The 20,598-nt window shown below is 37.6% G+C and overlaps 1 protein-coding gene across 1 annotated transcript in view; it reads left to right on the forward strand.

The window, feature by feature from the left end:
- LOC124521301 (A disintegrin and metallopeptidase domain 3-like) overlaps positions 1 to 19,077 on the forward strand; it is a 146,652-nt gene extending 127,575 nt beyond the window's left edge. The window contains exons 19-20 of the mRNA XM_047092394.1: positions 9,738 to 9,900; positions 19,029 to 19,077. Coding sequence (XP_046948350.1) covers positions 9,738 to 9,900; positions 19,029 to 19,077 — 212 coding nt within the window. The remainder of the gene's footprint in view (positions 1 to 9,737; positions 9,901 to 19,028) is intronic.
- Positions 19,078 to 20,598: the final 1,521 nt, after the last annotated feature.

Raw genomic sequence — 20,598 nt, forward strand, 5'->3', positions numbered from 1 at the left:
CTGTTTCTGTGAGTTAAGAATGTCAGCTATGTCTCTTGTTCTTGAAGATAATGGCTTTATGAAGAAGATGTCTTGTAGTACCCTGCAGTGTAGTGTCCCCTGTTCTTCAAGACCTGGCACTTCTAAGAGTGTCTCCAATGTGTGTTGCATGTATTCTGCTATTTAGTCCTGGTTGATTTATACTTCAGGTCCATCATCTGCATAGGCTCTCTTTTCCTGTTGTGGGCAGTGTTTGGTCCCTGACCTGAATGTGACTATTTTAACAAGGTGTGCTCTGGCCTTCTTGTGAAATGAGACTTGTTGCTGCTGCCACCAGAACTGAGGCCTTGCAAAACTCCTGTGTCTGAAGATGAGGTGTTGGCAGGGATTTGGGACAATATTCTGAGAAAAGGGGTCTGCTATTCTGGGACTGAGGCAAGCATGATAGGGAAGGGTGTTTCTTCAGAAACACAGGGAAGTGGGGCTTTGTATAAAAAGTTAGGTAATGAGTGTCAATGCTGGTTCTTCAAGTGGTCCTGTCTTCATGCTAAGCGATGGGGGAGGGAAATGGAACTTTCCAATTCTTTAGTTCCAGAAATTTCTATGAATTCTGCCTGTCTGGAACACATTCAGAGATGAGCAACTAACCTCCCCACTGTGCACCCCAGGCACTCTTGAGATCACTGTTTCCATGCTGTATGTCCATAGGCTGTTTGCCCTGACTTCTCTCCAAGAGCAGCCCCAATGCCTCTGAGATCTCCCACAGCTAAGCATGCTGACCTTTAAAACTCTAGGCTTTAAGATCTGCTGGTTACAAGAACTCACAAAATTCAGGCCCTCTCACTTTCTAAGCCAATTGCTATGAAGATTCACTTTCCCTTTGTGCGCCCTTGTGTGCTAATCTGTCTTTCACCTTCTAAGCAAACTTGCCTCCCTCTCCCCTACAGCAGCCATATCCATTTCTCTCCAAAGTTACATCTCCACACTTCTTACATTCTTCAGAGTGTCCTTTCTCTCTCTTTAGTTGTGGAGTTTGTTCTGCTAGTCCTTAGATCTATTTCTGGGATATTTAGGATGATTTGATAGTTATTTAGTTATATTTGTGGGATGATATGAGCCTGGGGTCCTCCACTCTTCTGCCATTTCCTGCAATCTTAAAATTAAAAACTTTTGTATTGCAAATGATACAACAAGAAAGTGAAGGAAAACTATAGAGTGGGAGAACATGTTTGAAAATCTTATATCTCATATAGGACTTGTATCCATAATATGTAAAGAACATAATAAAAAGACAACCCAAATAAAATTGAGGAAGGCTTTAAATAAACACATCTCGGGTTGCTTGGGTGGCTCAGTTGGTTAAACGTCCAACTCTTGATTTCAGCTGAAGTTATGATCTCATGGTTTCATAGGTTTGAGCCCTGGGTAGGGGCCTGTGCTGATAGTGTGGATCTTGCTTGGGATTCTCTCTCTCCCATTCTCTCTGCCTCTCCCTGCTCACCCTGTCTCTGTCTCTCTCAAAAATAAATAAATAGAATTAAAAAAACTAAGTAAACACATCCTTGGGGTGTCTGGGTGGCTCAGTCGGTTAAGCATATGACTCGGTTTCAGCTCAGGTCATGATCTCATGATTTTGTGGGTTTGAGCCCCACGTCAGGCTCTGTGCTGGCAGTGCAGAGCTTGCTTAGGGTTCTTTCTCTCTCCCTCTCTCTTTGCTCCTTCCCCACTCACACTGTCTCTGTCTCTCTCAAATACATAAATAAAAACTTAAAAAAAACCCCACATCTCCATAGAAGATATATAAATAGCCATAAGCCCAAGAAAAGATGCTGAACATTCTAGAAAAATGAAAATCAAAACCATGATGAGATACCATTTCACACATTAAAATGATCACAATAAAAAATATAGGCAACGTGTGCTAGTGAGAATGTGGAACAATTGAAATCTTCTTGGGGCCCTTTCTCCAGCACTGCTTCAACTCTGGTATCCCAGTAACCAACTGTCTAATTAGCTTTAGGCTGATACATATATATTATACATATGAAATATATATACATTCCTTATCTTTCTTGCCAAGGACTCCTGGGAGGCGCCTTCTAACATTTCTGCTGTCTTTCATCTAAAAACATCTTTCTCACCAGTGCACCCTGCAGATTCTAGCCTTTTTGACTGTTGTGAATTCTTCCTCTACTTCGTTAACTCATTGGGAATTCTGTGCTTTGCCTAGGACTCCAGTTCTCTCTGTTGAAATTGGAAAGTTTTCTATAGGTAAAATTGGATTTTCCTTAAAGTCAATGTCATGTTTTCCTTCCTTCATATAAATCTTGCATTTCCTATTGTCTTGCAAACATTTCCTGCGTGTCTTTTTTCCTGTTTTATAATTTTATTGTAAGAGGGCTAGTTTGGTTCCATTAAATGAAAATATTTCATCTTAACCAAAGTGGAAGCCTTATCTTTTTCCTTAGAATAATGGATATTGTCCAATTAATCCAATAATGATTAGTCCAATTTCTTAAATCAGTCTTTGCAGTAATTAAGTACATGAGAAGGAAGCTCCACTTCCAATATGATACAATTTTAAGTTAAGGTGAATTGATGGAGAGTTGATCTTCTGATGGATAAGGCAAGAAGGAGAACTTTAAAAGTATTGAGTTCTACCATAGCTTAAGTCTGCTACATATTTTCTTATTTTCAATGTTTTTGCATATATTTTGCCAATTTACTTTCTGTAATACATAAAACATCCTGAGTAACCTTTTTTGGGTAAATCACTTCTTATCAAAACATAGTTGGATTGTGTCTGCATTTTAAAATTACTGAATTTTTGTTTTTTTGGGGGGGGCACTAAGTTCAGGTGCATTAAATATCATCATAGTTGTTTTGGTGGTAATTCTGATTCCTTAATTTAGTTTGTTGTATTTTAGTTGTCCGGCTTATTTATTTTGTTTAATTGAATCAAGATTTCATAGATTCTTTTCCCAATTTTCCATAATGTCTTTGTAACACTTAGGGGAATGTTTATTTTCTAATTAATACAGTCAAAGTTAGAATAGTATCACCTTATGCAGGTAATATGGAATTTTAACATAGTTTACTATTATTGTTTTTTTAAGAGTGATTATATAAAGGGAATTAAAGTACATTTAATGAGCACTGAGTAATGTATAGAATTGTTAAATTGTTTATTGTACACCTGATATATATATATATATATATATGTATATGTATATATAATTTATTGCCAAATTGGTTTTCATACAACACCCAGTGCTCATCCCAACAGGTGCCGTCCTCAATGGCCATCACCCACTTTCCCCTCCCCCCCCATCAACCCTCAGTTTGTTCTCAGTATTTAAGAGTATCTTATAGTTTGCCCCCTTCCCTCTCTGTAAATTTTTCCCCCCTTCCTTTGGTCTTCTATTAAGTTTCTCAGGATCCACATGTGTGTGAAAATATATGGTATCTGTCTTTCTCTGCCTGACTTATTTCACTTAGCATAATACTCTCCAGTTCTGTCCACATTGCGACAAATGGCAGATTTCATTCTTTCTTATTGCCAAGTAGTATTCCATTGTATATATAAACCACATCTTCTTTAACCATTTGTCAGTTGATGGACATTTATGCTCTTTCCATAATTTGGCTATTGTTGAAAGTGCTGCTATAAACATTGGGGTGCAAGTGCCTCTATGCATCAGCACTCCTGTATCCCTTGGGTCAATTCCTAGCAGTGCTATTACATAGAGTAGATCATAGGTTAGATCCATTTTTAATTTTTTGAGGAACCTTCACACTGTTTTCCAGAGTAGTTGCACCAGTTTGCACTCCCACCAACAGTGCAGGAGGGTTCCATTTCTCCACCTCCTCTCCAGCATCTATAGTCTCCTGATTTGTTCATTTTAGCCACTCTGACAGGCGTGAGGTGGTATCTCAGTGTAATTTTGATTTGTATTTCCCTGATGAGGAGTAACGTTGAGCATCTTTTCATGTGCCTGTTGGCCATCTGGATGTCTTCTTTAGAATAGTGTCTATTAATATTTTCTGCCCATTTCTTCACGGGATTTTTTGTCTTTCAGGTGTGGAATTTGGTGAGTTCTTTATAGATTTTGGACACTAGCCCTTTATCTGATATGCCATTTGCAAATATCGTCTCCCATTTCATTGGTTGCCTTTTAATTTTGTTGATTGTTTCCTTTGCAGTGCAGAAGATTTTTATCTTCATGAGGTCACAATAGTTCATTTTTTCTTTTCATTCTCTTGCCTTTGGAGATGTGTGTCCAGTAAAAAATTGCTGCGGCTGAGGTCAGAGAGGTTTTTTTCCTGCTTTCTCCTGCAGGATTTTGATGGTTTCCTGTCTCACATTCAGGTCCTTCAACCATTTTGAGTTTATTTTTGTGAATGGTGTAAGAAACTGGTCTAGTTTCAATCTTCTGCATGTTGCTGTCCAGTTCTCAAAGCACCATTTGTTAAAGAGACTGTCTTTTTTCCATTAGATATTCTTTCCTGCTTTGTCAAAGATTAGTTGGCCATACTTTTGTGGGTCCAATTCTGGGTTTTCTATTCTATTCCATTGGTCTATGAGTCTGTTCTTGTGCCAATACCAGACTGTCTTGATGATTACAGCATTTGTAGCAGAGGCTAAAGTCTGGGATTGTGATGCCTCCTGCTTTGGTCTTCTTCAAAATTACTTTGGCTATTCGGGGTCTTTTGTGGTTCCATATGAATTTTAGGCTTGCTTGTTCTAGCTTTGAGAAGAATGCTGGTGCAATTTTGATTGGGATTGCATTAAATGTGTAGATAGCTTTGGGTAGTATTGACATTTTAACAATATTTATTCTTCCAATCCACGAGCACAGAATGCTTTTCTACTTCTTTATATCCTCTTCAATTTCCTTCATAAGCTTTCTATAGTTTTCAGCATACAGATCTTTTACATCTTTGGTTAGGTTTATTCCTAGGTATTTTATGCTTCTTGGTGCAATTGTGAATGGGATCGGTTTCTTTATTTGTCTTTCTGTTGCTTCATTATTGGTTTTTAAAAATGCAACTGATTTCTGTACATTAATTTTGTATCCTGCGACTTTGCTGAATTCATGTATCAGTTCTAGCAGACTTTTGGTGGAGTCTGTTGGGTTTTCCATGTAGAGTATCATGTCATCTGCAAAAAGTGAAAGTTTGACTTTATCTTTGCCATTTTTGATGCCTTTGATTTCCTTTTGTTGTCTGATTGCTGATGCTAGAACTTCCAACACTATGTTAAACAACAGCGATGAGAGTGGACATCCTTGTCATGTTCCTGATCTCAGGGGGATAACTTCAGTTTTTCCCCATTCAGGATGATATTAGCTATGGGCTTTTCATAACTGGCTTTTATGATGTTTAAGTATGTTCCCTCTATCCCAACTTTCTTGAAGGTTTTTTTTTATTAAGAAAGGATGCTGTATTTTGTCAAATGCTTTTTCCACATCTATTGACAGGATCATATGGTTCTTATCTTTTCTTTTATTAACATGATGTATCACACTGATTGATTTGCGAATATTGAACCAGCCCTGCAGCCCGGGAATGAATCCCACTTGATCATGGTGAATAATTCTTTTTATATGCTGTTGAATTCGATTTGCTAGTATCTTATTGAGAATTTTTGCATCCATATTCATCAGGGATATTAGCCTGTAGTTCTTTTTTTTTTTGCTGGGTCTCTGTCTAGTTTGGGAATCAAAGTAATGCTGGCTTCATAGAATGAGTCTGGAAGTTTTCCTTCCCTTTCTATCCTTTGCAACAGCTTGAGAAGGATCGGTGTTATCTCTGCTTTAAATGTCTGGCAGAATTCCCCAGGGAAGCCATCTTGTCCAGGACTCTTATTTGTTGGGAGATTTTTGATAATTAATTCAATTTCTTCACTAGTTATGGGCCTGTTCAAAATTTCTATTTCTTCCCATTTGAGTTTTGGAAGTGTGTGGGTGTTTAGGAATTTGTCCATTTCTTCCAGGTTATCCAGTTTCTTGGCATGTAATTTTTCATAGTATTCACTGATAATTGCTTGTGTTTCTGAGGGATTCGTTGTAAGAATTCTATTTTCATTGATGATTTTATCTATTTGGGTCACCTCCCTTTTCTTTTTGAAGAAGCCTGGCGAGAGGTTTATCAATTTTTTTTATTTTTCAAAAAACCAACTCTTGGTTTCCTTGGTCTCCTCTACTGTTTTTTGTTTTTTGTTTTTTTTTTTTTTTGTGTTTTTGGTTTTTTTTTTGTTTGTTTTTGCCATTCTTGGATTCTATACTGTTTATTTCTGCTCTGATCCTTATTATTTCTCTTCTTCTGCTGGGTTTGGGGTGTCTTTGCTGTTCTGCCTCGATTTCCTTTAGGTGTGCTGTTAGAGTTTGTATTTGGGATTTTTCTTGTTTCTTGAGATAGGCCTGGATTGAAATGTATTTTCCTCTCAGGACTGCCTTCACTGCATCCCAAAGCATTTGGTGTTGTATTTTCATTTTCATTTGTTTCCATATTTTAAAAAATTTCTTCTCTAATTGCCTGGTTGACCCATTTATTCTTTAGTAGGACGTTTTTTTAAACTCCATGGTTTTGGAGGTTTTCCAGACTTTTCCTGTGGTTGATTTCAAGCTTCATAGCATTGTGGTCTGAAAGTGTGCACGGTATTATCTCAATTCTTTTATACTTATGAAGGGCTATTTTGTGACCCAGTATGTAATCTATCTTGGAGAATGTTCCATGCACACTCGAGAAAATATATTTTGTTGCTTTGGAATGCAGAGTTCTAAACATATCTGTCAAGTCCATTGGTCCAATGTATCATTCAGGGCCCTTGTTTCTTTATGGATTCTCTGTCTAGATGATCTATCCATTGTTGTAAGTGGAGTATTAAAGTCCCCTGCAATTACCACATTCTAATCAATAAGGTTGCTTATGTTTGTGATTAATTGTTTTATATATTTGGGGGCTCCCGTATTCGGTGTATAGACATTTATAATCGTTAGCTCTTCCTGATGGATAGGCCCTGTAATGATTATATAATACCCTTCTTCATCTCTTGTTACAGCCTTTAATTTAAAGCCTAGTGTGTCTGATATAAGTATGGTTACTCCAGCTTTCTTTTGACTTCCAGTAGCATGATAGATAGTTCCCTCCATCCCTTCACATTCAATCTGAAGGTGTCCTCAGGTCTAAAATGAGTCTCTTGTAGACAGCAAATAGATGGGTCTTGTTTTTTTTTTTTTTTTTTTTTAATTCATTCTGATACCCTATGTCTTTAGATTGGAGCATTTAGTCCATTTACATTCAGTGTTATTACTGAAAAATATGGGTTTAGAGCCATTGTGATATCTGTAGGTTTCATGCTTGTTAGTGATGTCTTTGGTACTTTGTGATCTTTGCAACATTTCACTCACAGAGTCCCCCTTAGGATCTCTTGTAGGGCTGGTTTAGTGGTGATGAATTCCTGCAGTTTTTGTTTGTTTGGAAAAACCTTTATCTCTCCTTCTATTCTGAAAGACAGACTTGCTGAATAAAGGATTCTTGGCTGCATATTTTTCCTGTTCATCACATTAAGATTGTTAAGGTCCGTTTATCCCTAGCTGGTTTCAGAATTCTCTCTTTATTCTTGTATTTTGCCAGTTTCACTATGATATGAAGATCAATTCAAGTTACGTCTGAAGGGAGTTCTCTGTGCCTCTTGGAATTCAATGCCTGTTTCCTTCCCCAGATCAGGGAAATTCTCAGCTATGATTTGTTCAAGTACACCTTCAGCCCCTTTCTCTCTGTCTTATTTTTCTGGAATTCCTATGATATGGATATTGTTCTGTTGATTGTGTCACTTAGTTCTCCAATTCTACCTTCATACTCCTGGATTTTTTTTGTCTCTCTTTTTCTCAGCTTCCTCTTTTTCCATAATTTTATCTTTTAATTCACCTATTCTCCCCTCTGCCTTTTCAATCCATGCTGTGGTTGCCTCCATTTTATTTTTCACTTCATTTATACCATATTTTTAATTCATCATGACTATCTTTTTAGTCCCTTGATCTCTGTAGCAATATATTCTCTGCTGTCCTCTATGCTTTTTTTCAAGCCTAGCAATTAATTTTATGACTATTATTCTAAATTCTTGTTCAGTTATGTTGCTTAAATCGTTTTTGATCAAATCGTTAGCTGTCTCTCCTTCCTGGAATTTCTTTTGAGGAGAATTCTTCCGTTTAGTCATTTTGGCTAGTTTTCTGTCCCTTATGCATTTTAAAAACTTGTTGTGTGCTCTGTACCTGCGAGCCCTGCTATATTATAGGATGGTCATACACTATCCAGGGCCTGGCCCTTCAGGAGGTGTTTTCTTTGGAGATTGTTACTTGCTCTCTTTTTGTGACTTTGGTTATTTCATTACCCTACTCATAGTGATATTTTGGACCCTCCACCAAGTGTGCTTTGATTTGTTCCTTGGAGTAGCCCTTTTCTCCATTTTTCTCCTGTTAGATTCAGTCTCTTTTCCTCCAAGGCTCTGGGGTTAAAAGTCCTTTGGCTTCTGCACTTCTTTCTTTGAAATATGTGGGAAGTATGGGTCCCTCTACTTCTCCACCATGTTGGTCCTGGTTTTTTTGTTCTTTAGAGGAAACTCTACAGTTTTAGAAGCACCTCCACATTTCATTGCCTTCAGCCACTCCCAGGAATTATTTACATTGGTTCCCAGTCATCTTTGGTGCAACTCTGTAGTCTTGAGTATTTCTACAGTTATTCAACATCCTGATTCAGTCACAGAGGCCGTGAGGCAGTGCTGTAAGTTGTATCTCTGCCTTTCATCCACAGTCTTCCTTATGAGGCCTGCTTGGTGGTCACAAGACAAATAGATCTCTGCACTGGCCACCAAAATCTAAGTTTATGCGGAAGCCTTCATTGCATTCAGACATGTATACATCCAATCTGTCTTAACACCTTACTCTCTCCAACTGTGTCCCTGAAACAGCACCCACCTGTTATATTGTACACTTGAAAGTAATGTAACACTATATGTTGATTATACTTAAGTAAAAAAAGGAAATTAAATATAAAGGGAACAAAAAATTTTTTAAAAAAACAAGCACCAGTAATGGCAATATTTTTTTTATCAAATCATTTTTAACAGTTCTTTCTTTTTACTGTAATTTTTAATTTTTTTACATTTTATTTATTTTTGATAGACAGAGAGAGACAGAGCATAAGTGGGGGAGGGGCAGAGAGAGAGGGAGACACAGAATCCGAAGCAGGCTCCAGGCTCCAAGCTGCCAGCACAGAGCCCAAAGCGGGGCTCGAACTCACAAACTGCTAGATCATGACCTGAGCTGAAGTCAGACGCTTAACCGACTGAGCCACCCAGGCACTCTTACTCTAATTTTTAAATTTAAAAATTTAGTAGATATTAATATCAGTTTAATATGTTTTAAGTAGCAGTTCATAAAAGAGAATATAATAGAAAAATATGTTCAAATATAACACATAATGATTAAAAATACACCTAAAGATTAAATACAAGTTTATATTAATATTGAGCTTCTAAAAATATATAACCACTTTGGGGCATAGTCACAGAATACTGGAAAACATTTTTATTTTTTTAATATTTTAAAAATGTTTTTAGTTTTTAAAACATTTTTAAATATATATTGTTTATTCTATGACTGTATTATTTGAATCCAAAATTTTTATAATTGAAATTACTAATAAACTTTGAGTATCAGTTTTGAAAATGTTAAAATATATTCTCGTGTTTTCAGAGAAAGGTCAAAACATACCTGCAAAACGACATGCTGCTCCTGAAAAAAATGGCCTCTTAATCAGTTTCTACATTTTTCTACCTTTCCTTATTTTAATTGCCATTATTGCTCTTAAATGGAATAAAATAAGATTTTGGAACAGAGTGGAAACAGTAAGTGGAGAGTAAGTAAATCTGTTATTTTTAAAAATTAATATTAAAATCCATTTGGGGAATAACTAAAATGTAACTCAGAATACAATAAGTAGGCCTTAAAAATGTTGAATTTGGATCTTGGATGAGTTTGGTTAGGATTTATAAATATTGAGGCTTGTTATATACCACCGTTTTTCAGATTTCAAGTAGTCATTCCTTTTCTTATAGGTCCAGAAATAACCAAAGGTACTTAGTAAATTCACAGTGCCTCTCAAATTGAAAGCCATGTTTGCTACACATGCTTGTCTACTACCTAAGCAATCTCCTTTTGTTTGTTTTTTTGGCATTGACATTCACTTGCGCCAAGGAGATTAATAGAGATAGAGAAGGAAATTTTGTGAATTAAAGAGGTAGAAGGTGAGAAAAATGTTTAAAAAACATGATAGGAAAAGGAGAATACAGATGACAATGCCCATTTTACACTTATTTAATATTGCTCATCTGTTTCTAAAATTAGAACTAAGTTACTTGAAATGGACACCAAAATAAATCTAGTTAATATCTGTCACCATACATGGTTACAAAATTTTATTTTCTTGTGATGAAGACTTAAGATCTATTGTCTTGGCAAGTTTCAAATATGCAATACTTTATTATTATCACCATGTTATACATTATATATTCATGATTTATTTTACAACTGGGAAGTTTCTACCTTTTCCCCCCCTCACTCATTTACTTATCCCACAACCCCAACTTTGGTAATCACCAATTTGTTCTGATTATCTATGGGCTTGCTTTTGTTTTGTTTTGTTTTTTTAAATTTGATTCCACACGTAAGTGAGATAGTATGGTAGTTGTTTTTCTCTAACTTATTTCACTTACACACAGATTTTTTCTTTACCATAGCACCAACACAAGTCACAGTTTTGCTCCATGGATATTCAGGAAAAAGAATGCAGAAGTAAAGATAAATGCGTCTCATTATTCTATGTGGAAGGAAAATGTCTCTGTTTCTCACTTGTGAAAATAAAGATAAAATAATGATATAAAGCTTCCATCAAAAAACCTCTTAAGATAGTGGATTTATAGGAAACATACCTCAACATAGACCATATATGAAAAACCCACACCTAATATCATACTCAAAGATGAAACTTTGAGAACTTTTCCTCTAAGCTTAGCAACAAGGCATCCACTTTTGCCACTTTTGTCAACATAGTACTGGAAGTCCTAGCCATAGCAATTAGACACAGCAACAAAAAAGTTTTTAATCCAAATTAGTAAGGAAAAAGTAAAATTGTCACTCTTTGCAAATGACAGGGTACCATATATGGAAAAGCCTAAAGACTAAACCAAAAAATTGCTATAACTAATAAATGAATTCAGCAAAGTTGAAGTATACAAAATTAATATACACAAATCAGTTGTGATTATATACAATAATAATGAAGTAGCAGAAAGAGAAATTAAGGAAATAACTCCATATGCAATTGGAACAAAAAGAATAAAATACCTAGGAATAAACTTAACCAAAGAAGTGAAAGAACTTTACTCTGAAAATTAAAAGACATTGATGAAATAAATTGAAAATGACACAAATGGAAAGATATTTTGTGCACATGGATTGGAAGAATTAATATTGTTAAAATATCCATACTACCCAAAGCTGACTACAGGTTAAATACAATCCCGATCAAATTACCAGTGGCATTTTTTACAGAACTAGAACAAACACTAAAATTTTTATAGGACCACCAAAGACCACAAATAGTCAAATCAATCTTGAGAAAGAAGAACAATGCTAGAGGTATCACAATCCCAGATTTCAAGATATACTACAAAGCTGTAGTAATCAAAACAGAATGGTGTTATCACAAAAATAGACACGTCAATCAATGGAACAAAATTAAGAGCACAGAAATAAACCCATGATTATATGGACAATCTGCAACCAAGGAGTCTCTTAGAATATGCAATGAGAAAAAGTCTCTGCAACAAATGGTGCTGGAGAAACTGGACAGCTACATGTAAAAGAATAAAACCAGACCACTTTCTTATACAATGCACAAAAAATAAAATGGATTAAAGACCTAAATATGAGACCTGAAACCATAAAAATCCTACAAGAAAACATAGGCAGTAATTTCTTTGACATTGATCGTAGTAACATTTTTCTAGATATGTCTCCTCAGACAAAGGAAATAAAAACAAGAATAAACTATTGAGACTACACCAAAATAAGCCTATGCACAGTGACAGAAACCATCAAGAAAACAAAAAAGCAACCTATTGAATGGGAGAAGACATTTCTAAATGATATATTAGATAAGTGATTAATATCTAAAATACATAAAGAGAGAGGAAGATGGCGGCGTAGGAGGACGCTGGGCTCACCGCGCGTCCTGCTGATCACTTAGATTCCACCTACACCTGCCTAAATAACCCAGAAAACCGCCAGAGGATTAGCAGAACAGAGTCACCGGACCCAAGTGCAGACGAGAGGCCCACGGAAGAGGGTAGGAAGGGCGGCGAGGCGGTGCGCGCTCCACGGACTGGCGGGAGGGAGCCGGGGCGGAGGGGCGGCTCGCCGGCCAAGCAGAGCCCCCGAGTCCGGCTTGCAAAAGCGGAGGGGCCTGACGGACTGTGTTCCGACAGCAAGCGCGACTTAGCGTCTGGGAGGTCATAAGTTAACAGCTCTGCTCGGAAAGCGGGAAGGCCGGAGGACAAAGGGAGGGTGAGCTGCGGAGCCCCCGGACGACAGAGCTCAGTTTGGCGGGGAACAAAGGCGCTCGCCAGCGCCATCTCCCCCGCCCATCCCCCAGCCAAAATCCCAAAGGGAACCGGTTCCGGCCAGGGAAATTGCTCGCTCCGCGCGAACACCCAACTCTGTGCTTCTGCGGAGCCAAACCTCCGGCAGCGATCTGACTCCCTCCGGCTGCCACAGGGCCCCTCCTGAAGTGGATCACCTAAGGAGAAGCGAGCTAAGCCTGCCCCCCCTGCCGCCGTGCACCTTGCCTTCCCACCCCAGCTAATACGCCAGATCCCCAGCATCACAAGCCTGGCAGTGTGCAAGTAGCCCAGACGGGCCACGCCACCCCACAGTGAATCCCGCCCCTAGGAGAGGGGAAGAGAAGGCACACACCAGTCTGACTGTGGCCCCAGCGGTGGGCTGGGGGCAGACATCAGGTCGGACTGCGGCCCCGCCCACCAACTCCAGTTATACACCACAGCACAGGGGAAGTGCCCTGCAGGCCCTCACCACACCAGGGACTATCCAAAATGACCAAGCGGAAGAATTCCCCTCAGAAGAATCTCCAGGAAATAACAACAGCTAATGAGCTGATCAAAAAGGATTTAAATAATATAACAGAAAGTGAATTTAGAATAATAGTCATAAAATTAATCGCTGGGCTGGAAAACAGCATACAGGACAGCAGAGAATCTCTGGCTACAGACATCAGGGGACTAATGAACAGTCACGAGGAGCTGAAAAACGCTTTAAAGGAAATGGAAAACAAAATGCAAACCACCACGGCTCGGATGGAAGAGGCAGAGGAGAGAATAGGTGAACTAGAAGATAAAGTTATGGAAAAAGAGGAAGCTGAGAAAAAGAGAGATAAAAAAATCCAGGAGTATGAGAGGAAAATTAGAGAACTAAGTGATACACTAAAAAGAAATAATATACACATAATTGGTATCCCAGAGGAGGAAGAGAGAGGGAAAGGTGCTGAAGGGGTACTTGAAGAAATAATAGCTGAGAACTTCCCTGAACTGGGGAAGGAAAAAGGCATTGAAATCCAAGAGGCACAGAGAACTCCCTTCAGACGTAACTTGAATCGATCTGCACGACATATCATAGTGAAACTGGCAAAATACAAGGATAAAGAGAAAATTCTGAAAGCAGCAAGGGGTAAACGTGCCCTCACATATAAAGGGAGACCTATAAGACTCGTGACTGATCTCTCTTTTGAAACTTGGCAGGCCAGAAAGAATTGGAACGAGATTTTCAGGGTGCTAGACAGCTAAATATGCAGCCAAGAATCCTTTATCCAGCAAGTCTGTCATTTAGAATAGAAGGAGAGATAAAGGTCTTCCCAAACAAACAAAAACTGAAGGAATTTGTCACCACTAAACCAGCCCTACAAGAGATCCTAAGGGGGACCCTGTGAGACAAAGTACCAGTGACATCACTACAAGCATAAAACATACAGACATCACAATGACTCTAAACCCGTATCTTTCTATAATAACACTGAATGTAAATGGATTAAATGCGCCAACCAAAAGACATAGGGTATCAGAATGGATAAAAAAACAAGACCCATCTATTTGCTGTCTACAAGAGACTCATTTTAGACCTGAGGACACCTTTAGATTGAGAGTGAGGGGATGGAGAACTATTTATCATGCTACTGGAAGCCAGAAGAAAGCTGGAGTAGCCATACTTCTATCAGACAAACTAGACTTTAAATTAAAGGCTGTAACAAGAGATGAAGAAGGACATTATATAATAGTTACAGGGTCTATCCATCAGGAAGAGCTAACAATTATAAATGTCTATGCGCCGAATACCGGAGCCCCCAAATATATAAAACAATTACTCATAAACAGAAGCAACCTTATTGATAAGAATGTGGTAATTGCTGGGGACTTTAACACCCCACTTACAGAAATGGATAGATCATCTAGACACACGGTCAATAAAGAAACAAGGGCCCTGAATGAGACACTGGATCAGATGGACTTGACAGATATATTTAGAACCCTGCATCCCAAAGCAACAGAATATACTTTCTTCTCGAGTGCACATGGAACATTCTCCAAGATAGATCATATACTGGGTCACAAAACAGCCCTTCATAAGTTTACAAGAATTGAAATTATACCATGCATACTTTCAGACCACAATGCTATGAAGCTTGAAATCAACCACAGGAAAAAGTCTGGAAAACCTCCAAAAGCATGGAGGTTAAAGAACACCCTACTAACGAATGAGTGGGTCAACCAGGCAATTAGAGAAGAAATCAAAAAATATATGGAAACAAACGAAAATGAAAATACAACAATCCAAACGCTTTGGGACGCAGCGAAGGCAGTCCTGAGAGGAAAATACATTGCAATCCAGGCCTATCTCAAGAAACAAGAAAAATCCCAAATACAAAATCTAACAGCACACCTAAAGGAAATAGAAGCAGAACAGCAAAGGCAGCCTAAACCCAGCAGAAGAAGAGAAATAATAAAGATCAGAGCAGAAATAAACAATATAGAATCTAAAAAAACTGTAGAGCAGATCAACGAAACCAAGAGTTGGTTTTTTGAAAAAATAAACAAAATTGACAAACCTCTAGCCAGGCTTCTCAAAAAGAAAAGGGAGATGACCCAAATAGATAAACTCATGAATGAAAATGGAATTATTACAACCAATCCCTCAGAGATACAAACAATTATCAGGGAATACTATGAAAAATTATATGCCAACAAATTGGACAACCTGGAAGAAATGGACAAATTCCTGAACACCCACACTCTTCCAAAACTCAATCAGGAGGAAATAGAAAGCTTGAACAGACCCATAACCAGCGAAGAAATTGAATCGGTTATCAAAAATCTCCCAACAAATAAGAGTCCAGGACCAGATGGCTTCCCAGGGGAGTTCTACCAGACGTTTAAAGCAGAGATAATACCTATCCTTCTCAAGCTATTCCAAGAAATAGAAAGGGAAGGAAAACTTCCAGACTCATTCTATGAAGCCAGTATTACTTTGATTCCTAAACCAGACAGAGACCCAGTAAAAAAAGAGAACTACAGGCCAATATCCCTGATGAATATGGATGCCAAAATTCTCAATAAGATACTAGCAAATCGAATTCAACAGCATATAAAAAGAATTATTCACCATGATCAAGTGGGATTCATTCCTGGGATGCAGGGCTGGTTCAACATTCGCAAATCAATCAACGTGATACATCACATTAACAAAAAAAAAGAGAAGAACCATATGATCCTGTCAATCGATGCAGAAAAGGCCTTTGACAAAATCCAGCACCCTTTCTTAATAAAAACCCTTGAGAAAGTCGGGATAGAAGGAACATACTTAAAGATCATAAAAGCCATTTATGAAAAGCCCACAGCTAACATCATCCTCAACGGGGAAAAACTGAGAGCTTTTTCCCTGAGATCAGGAACACGACAGGGATGCCCACTCTCACCGTTGTTGTTTAACATAGTGCTGGAAGTGCTAGCATCAGCAATCAGACAACAAAAGGAAATCAAAGGCATCAAAATTGGCAAAGATGAAGTCAAGCTTTCGCTTTTTGCAGATGACATGATATTATACATGGAAAATCCGATAGACTCCACCAAAAGTCTGCTAGAACTGATACATGAATTCAGCAAAGTTGCAGGATACAAAATCAATGTACAGAAATCAGTTGCATTCTTATACACTAACAATGAAGCCACAGAAAGACAAATAAAGAAACTGATCCCATTCACAATTGCACCAAGAAGCATAAAATACCTAGGAATCAATCTAACCAAAGATGTAAAGGATCTGTATGCTGAAAACTATAGAAAGCTTATGAAGGTAATTGAAGAAGATTTAAAGAAATGGAAAGACATTCCCTGCTCATGGATTGGAAAAATAAATATTGTCAAAATGTCAATACTACCCAAAGCTATCTACACATTCAATGCAATCCCAATCAAAATTGCACCAGCATTCTTCTCGAAACTAGAACAAGCAATCCTAAAATTCATATGGAACCACAAAAGGCCCCGAATAGCCAAAGGAATTTTGAAGAAGAAGACCAAAGCAGGAGGCATCACAATCCCAGACTTCAGCCTCTACTACAAAGCTGTCATCATCAAGACAGCATGGTATTGGCACAAAAACAGACACACAGACCAATGGAATAGAATAGAAACCCCAGAACTAGACCCACAAACATATGGCCAACTCATCTTTGACAAAGCAGGAAAGAACATCCAATGGAAAAAAGACAGTCTCTTTAACAAATGGTGCTGGGAGAACTGGACAGCAACATGCAGAAGGTTGAAACTAGACCACTTTCTCACACCATTTACAAAAATAAACTCAAAATGGATAAAGGACCTAAATGTGAGACAGGAAACCATCAGAACCTTAGAGGAGAAAGCAGGAAAAGACCTCTCTGACCTCAGCCGTAGCAATCTCTTACTCGACACATCCCCAAAGGCAAGGGAATTAAAAGCAAAAGTGAATTACTGGGACCTTATGAAGATAAAAAGCTTCTGCACAGCAAAGGAAACAACCAACAAAACTAAAAGGCAACCAACGGAATGGGAAAAGATATTTGCAAATGACATATCGGACAAAGGGCTAGTATCTAAAATCTATAAAGAGCTCACCAAACTCCACACCCGAAAAACAAATAACCCAGTGAAGAAATGGGCAGAAAACATGAATAGACACTTCTCTAAAGAAGACATCCAGATGGCCAACAGGCACATGAAAAGATGTTCAGCGTCGCTCCTTATCAGGGAAATACAAATCAAAACCACACTCAGGTATCACCTCACGCCAGTCAGAGTGGCCAAAATGAACAAATCAGGAGACTATAGATGCTGGAGAGGATGTGGAGAAACGGGAACCCTCTTGCACTGTTGGTGGGAATGCAAATTGGTACAGCCGCTCTGGAAAGCAGTGTGGAGGTTCCTCAGAAAATTAAAAATAGACCTACCCTATGACCCAGCAATAGCACTGCTAGGAATCTACCCAAGGGATACAGGAGTACTGATGCATAGGGGCACTTGTACCCCAATGTTCATAGCAGCACTCTCAACAATAGCCAAATTATGGAAAGAACCTAAATGTCCATCAACTGATGAATGGATAAAGAAATTGTGGTTTATATACACAATGGAGTACTATGTGGCAATGAGAAAAAATGAAATATGGCCTTTTGTAGCAACGTGGATGGAACTGGAGAGTGTGATGCTAAGTGAAATAAGCCATACAGAGAAAGACAGATACCATATGTTTTCACTCTTATGTGGATCCTGAGAAACTTAACAGGAACCCATGGGGGAGGGGAGGGAAAAAAAAAAAAAAAAAAAAAAGGACGTTAGAGTGGGAGAGAGCCAAAGCATAAGAGACTGTTAAAAACTGAGAACAAACTGAGGGTTGATGGGGGGTGGGAGGGAGGGGCGGGTGGGTGATGGGTATTGAGGAGGGCACCTTTTGGGATGAGCACTGGGTGTTGTATGGAAACCAATTTGTCAATAAACTTCATATAAAAAAAAAAATAAAGGTGAATGTCCCTAAAAAAAAAAAAAAATAAAATAAAATACATAAAGAATTTATACAATTGAATACCAAAAAAACCCACAAATAATCTGATTAAAATATGGGCAGAGAACCTGAATAGATATTTTTCCAAAGAAAATATACAGATAGTAAACAGACAAATGAAAAGATGTTCAGCATCACTAATCATTAGGGAAATGTAAATCAAAACCACAATGAGATATGGCCTTACACCTGTCATAATGGCTAGAATCAAAACAAAACAAAACAAAACAAACAAAAAAAACAAGAAATGACAAGTGTTGGCAAATATGTAGAGAAAGAAAAAAACAAACCTTATGCACTCTTGGTGGGAATGTAAATAGGTGCAGGTATTGTGGAAAACAGAAAAACTAAAAAGAAAATACCTAGAAGATATTACACTAAATGAAATGTCAGACTGAGAAGACAAATTTCATGAGTCCACTTATAAGTGGAAAAAATAATGAATAAACAAACAGAAAGCAGAATCAGACCTATAAATACAAAGAACAAATTAATGGTTGCCAGAGGGGAGTGGAGTTGAAGGGTTGGAGAAAATGGGTAAATGGGAGAGAAGATGTAGACTTTTACTAATGGCATGAATAAGTCATGGTAATAAAAGACACAGCATAGAAAATATAGTTACTGACATTGTAATAGTGCTGTACTAGGACAGATGGTAGGTGCACTTGTGGTGAACATAGCATAATGTATACACTTGTCAAGTCACTAAGTTGTATACCTAAAATTAATGTAACGTTGTGTGTCAACTATACTTCAAAAAGAGAGAAAAACATAAAATTACAATGGTTTCTAACCCTAATTAATGCTATCTCTTTTTCACAGATCTATATCAGAAGACAACAATAGTAACAGCAAACAGTCATCAAGTTAAAGGTAAATTGAAGGAATAAAATTATTGGAAATGATATAATTCATAAAATAGTTTTAAAAATTTAACAATACCTCAGTGTAAAAAACCTATTATTCCATATTCCTTCATCGTGATTGCTATTTATCAATATCATATACTAAAAAAAGACTAAAAACATTTAATAATTTTTTTTAACGTTTATTTATTTTTGAGACAGAGAGAGACAGATCATGAACAGGGGAGGGGCAGAGAGAGAGGGAGTCGCAGAATCTGAAACAGCCTCCAGGCTCTGAGCTGTCAGCACAGAGCCGGACGCGGGGCTCGAACTCACGGACCGTGAGATCATGACCTGAGTCGAAGTCGGACGCTCAACCGACCAAGCCACCCAGGCACCCCAATAATTTTGTTTTATATTAACTTATAAATATTTAATGTTAACTAATATTATCCAGAGATTTATTAACCAACATTTTGGTAACAAGAAATGACTTTAAAGAGATTTTAAATATGTTCTTAAAATATTTATGAGCCATCATGCATCCTGCTCCCACATTTAAGGTTCTAATTTGATAGATTTACACAGATTGACTCCCACCATTTATATTTTTTCCTCACTAAGCCTCCACAGTTATTGTTAGCCTTATTTTAGAAATGAGGAAACAAACATGAAAAATTTAAATAATTATCCGTGTGTACAGAATTTTAGTAAATTTTGAAGCTGGAGTTTCATTCAAGACAACCAGACTCCAAGGATTAACTCTTAACATCTGGGGACATCTGGGTGGCTTAGTCAATTAAGTGTCCAACTCTGGATTTCAGCTCAGGTCATGATCTCATGGTCATGAGATTGAGCCCTACTTCAGGCTCTGGTCTGGGAGCAGACTCTTGTCTTCTCAGTCTGACATTTCATTTAGTGTAATATCTTCTAGGTATTTTCTTTTTAGTTTTTCTGTTTTCCACAATACCTGCTTGAGATTTTCTTTCTCCTCCTTCTGCCCCTCCCTTGCTTGTGCATTCTCTCACTCTCAAAAAAATCCCCCAAAACAAAACAAAAGAAACAATAACAACAACACACACACACACACAATTTTGACACATGTAGCATGAGGTATGCCTGGTGAAGGGAAATGAAATTTACATTTATTGAGGACCAATTAGATGTCAGGCAAAATGATAAATGCATTGTCCCTCCAGAGAAGAGAGACAAATTCTTTACTATGAGAAGGGGTAACATTGGCATTTGTATAGATTCAATATATCTATCTGTATATTTTCTGTATGTGTATATACATATATATATACAAATGTATCTGAATATATCTGACATATCTGAATATGTATGTATATATTCAAATGTATAAGTCATATACATAAAGAAATCATAATATTTTACATTTTAGACCTATCAGTGGGAGTAAATGGAAGAATTAAAAATTCAACCATGAATGAAAACAAGAGTTCATCCAATTACTAATCAGCCATTCCTCCTTATATGACCTTGATGGAGAGTTAAGTCAATGGATCTCTGTTTCCCTATCTGCC

This window comes from Lynx rufus, unplaced genomic scaffold (assembly GCF_022079265.1).
Source record: "Lynx rufus isolate CCGP_SWC_20201006 ecotype Redwood Valley unplaced genomic scaffold, mLynRuf1.p SCAF_3, whole genome shotgun sequence".
Lineage (NCBI taxonomy): Eukaryota > Metazoa > Chordata > Mammalia > Carnivora > Felidae > Lynx > Lynx rufus.